Source organism: Chinchilla lanigera, unplaced genomic scaffold (assembly GCF_000276665.1).
Source record: "Chinchilla lanigera isolate Chin_1 unplaced genomic scaffold, ChiLan1.0 scaffold00007, whole genome shotgun sequence".
NCBI lineage: Eukaryota > Metazoa > Chordata > Mammalia > Rodentia > Chinchillidae > Chinchilla > Chinchilla lanigera.
This window is the reverse complement of record NW_004955408.1, coordinates 4,197,768-4,201,151: the sequence shown is the minus strand read 5'-3', so window position 1 is coordinate 4,201,151 and position 3,384 is coordinate 4,197,768. Positions and strand designations below refer to the sequence as shown.

The window sequence follows — 3,384 nt, the reverse complement described above, 5'->3', positions numbered from 1 at the left end:
GCCGAGAGCCGGCGTCCGAGCAGCCAGCTGGCCCTCCTGGAGGAGGTGACTGTCCTCCTAGGAGCTGCCTGGCTTCTTTGCTCCCGAAGGCATCTCCGAGGCCGAGCGTGAGGACCAGCGTGCGGCTTGGTGGGCGTGGAGCCCAGGCGGACCTAAGCTGGGGCGCTGGGAGTGAAGCCGCAGCCCGGGGCCCAGGAACTCCGCGCCGCGGGGAGAGCTCCGGGCACTGGGCGGCCCCTGGGGAGCCCAGGACTGGGGGAAGACCACCCACGAGGGGCGCCCTCACGGAGAGGTCAGGTGCAGGTGGCTTTTGAGAGAGAAACGATTTCATCCCTGGCCCTTCGAGGTGTTTGAGGCTGCCCTTCTCCGGAACCGCTTTGGTTATCTCCTTGGATTTGCTCCCCTTGCTTCCGCGTGATTTTGTCTGCTGGAACTGTCTGCACCTCTAACTAAAATCCTGGGTCTGCCAGCCTGCCTGGCCTGTCCTCTGTGGAGCTCCAGATCCAGGTGCCAACCGCTGCCAGCCTTGCTGTAGATGCACAAAAGCGCTCGGCCCCACGCTGGCTGAGACAGGGCTCCTTGGCTAGTCTGTAACTCGGGCCTCCTCTCAGAGGGTGCCTCCACCTGCCGGGGCCCCACCTCTGAACGCTGAGCTCAGTTTGTCCTCTCTTACTCTTTCATCCTTCCTTCAGGTGACAGGTATAATAGGGAACGCCACCTCCCAAGCCCTAGACTAGGGGTTTGCTAGCAGGGACTCCCGTTCTGCCCCTCCTGCTCTGGGAGGCTTGGTCAAATGCCTGAGCACTTCTGGTCTTTGTTTCTGCAGCTGGCACTGGCTCTGCAGCCTGGCCCACAGGTGACATTGACACAGAGGCTGGAGCCCCTGGGACAGGGCTCGCCCCAGCCCCAGCCGCTGGCTGGACTACCCAGGGCTCCCTGTAGCCAGGTAAGTGTGACAGCTCCTTGCCGTTGTGCTGAGGCAAGCATACACACACACACCAAAGTAGCTGGTTCTGCACAGGGAACAGTGTGAACCTCCATGGACATCCAGCCGCTAAGGCCACCAATGCAAAAGCATCCTTGGGACAAGGTAGTGCTGCTAAGAAAACATAGGTGTATACATTTTGATTGTCCATTCAGGCTGTTTTTATTTGGTGAATTCAGGATCCTTAGTTCACACAGTAACTCACAAATAAGATAGATGTTCAGGGCCTCTTCGTGGGGTGTCTCTGTATTTGATCACACCTACCTGCGAGAGGCCAGTGTGGGCAAGCATAAGGTGGCATGAGCCAGGCAGGATCTGGGCTTAGAAGGACTGGGAGAGAGCTGGGGTCTGAGAGCCAGCTGGACTTCTTGGAGGAGGTGACTGTCCTAGGAGCTGGCATTTAGCCTCTTCTCCTGAAGTCCAGAACGTGGAAGAAGACATCCCCAAGGTGAAGTGTGAGGACCAGGCCGCAGGGCTGGGCTCAGTAGGCATGAGGATGCCCCCACATAGGTGACATCGGGATGTCTGGTTGAGGTCTGAGGTCCTGGGAATGTTTCGGATACTGCCTCTTCCTTTTAAGAAACGCTACATCTTCCTACAAGTAACCTCTCCTATCTGCCCTGACTGACAATCTGTAGCATGCTGGGCCTCTAGGAGGCGGAGGGAGGGTGACTCTCCATTCTAAATAGCATCTGAGGGCTCAAATGAGCCAGCATTTTGGCGCCTGTCACAGCTGTGGGCCACCTACTCTGCAGTCCCCACCAAGCAGCTCAGGAAAGGCAAGCGCCCCCATAGTTTGTTGGGAGCCCCAGCTGCCCAGGCCTCAGAGCTGCTCTAACCCTGACCCCGGCCTGCCTGTGCAGCTTGTCCTCTTGCCTTCTCTGCCCTGGGGAGGTATCAGTTCCCAGCCAGTGCTGCTGGGCCTGCCTGGCCCGTTTGTCCCTAATAATGCATGAGCAACCTGGTCAGTGTCCATGGCGGCCAGTTCCTCTCCCGTTCTGCCTCCTTCCCCAGTAAGACTGATAGGGAGGACAGACACTCCGGAGCACTTCTTGTTCTCCGCCAAGGCCCCCCCAAACCCACTCCCTGCAAGTCTGTTCCTTCCCTTGCCATCCAGCAAATATTTATTTAACATTGATTGACTGCATGCCAGGCACTGCGCCTGGCACTGCGTGACAAATAAGGGCAGAGCTTGACCTCAGGAAGCTCAGGGTGGGCATGGGAAGAGGGAATAATAGGCCAGCAAACAGTGGCCGTGCAGGGTGTTGCATGATATGGCAGAAGCACTGTGGATCCCAAAGGTCAAGAGATCGCCCGGCAGAGTCCCATAGGTGGGCACCGAGAGGCGGAGGTCACCAGATCATTCTCCGGCACAAGGCAGAATTTCACAAGTAGGGAGCACGTTGTTCGGTACTCTGCCAATAGCTGGTGGAGGAGGAGGAGTTTGGGCTTTGCTGGAGCACTGCGGTGTTGGGGGAGGGGCGTGGTGACCCGGCTTTCTGCAGGTTGTGCCCCGAGAAAATCAGCTCTGGCTGTGGTGAAGTTGGTGGCATGCCCAGATCCCAGCCAGGGCTCTGCCACTTACCAGCTGTGTGCGCCTGGGGCAAATCATTTCCCTCTCAGAAAAGGCAGGCGCCCCCAGACCTCAGGGTCTTCATCTATAAAATGCAGATAGCTGGGTGGGCGTCAAGAAGAGTATTTGCATGAAGCTCCTAGAACATAACAGAGGGAGGGAGGCTGCTCCTGGCCCCGACCTGGTCCCCTGCCCTCCTCGGCCCCTCTGTGATCTGACAACGTTCTGGATCATTGCTTGTCAGGGAAGGAGCCCACGGAGGAGCTGAGAGTGGCCAGGAAGCAGCACGGCTGGGGCGGGCTGGAGTGCGGTTGTGCTCTCAGCGTTGATGGAGGCACGAGGGTAGAGTCCGCGGCAGCGGGCACCCCAGCAGGGAGTGGGCTGGCTGCCAGCTTCTTGCTCCGAGAGCTGAGGCCCTCCACCTTGAAGAGCGCCCTGAGACTGGGCCTACTGCCTCTGCCATCTTTGATGCCAAGGTTACTCTGTCAGCCTCGCGGAAGGGTAGGGACGGCATGAGCAGAAGGAGCGGCTAAGTGCCTGACTCGGGTGGGCCGTCTTAACCTTCCTCAGAGCTCCTCACCCACCGAGCCACCTTGTGTTTTCCCCAGGACGTGCGGAGCCCGCCAGCCTCCATCCTCGCAGCTATGGAGGCCCTGGGTCCTGGGGGCGAGCGCACCTCCCCGACCGCCTCTCCACGAGGCCTGGACTTGCGGCGGCGGTCCACGGGCGCCGACTCGGCCTATAGCTCCTTCTCCGCGGCCTCCGGGGGCCCTGAGCGGCGCACCCCATCGCCGGGACCTGAGGTCCCGCCGCACCTGGACCGGGA

The 3,384-nt window shown here is 59.7% G+C and overlaps 1 protein-coding gene across 1 annotated transcript in view; it reads left to right on the top strand.

The window, feature by feature from the left end:
• Shroom1 (shroom family member 1) overlaps nt 1-3,384 on the top strand; it is a gene marked incomplete in the record, with an annotated part of 24,321 nt that overhangs the window by 17,465 nt on the left and 3,472 nt on the right. Inside the window, 3 exon segments of the mRNA XM_013507376.1 lie at nt 178-292; nt 827-946; nt 3,167-3,384. Coding sequence (XP_013362830.1) covers nt 178-292; nt 827-946; nt 3,167-3,384 — 453 coding nt within the window.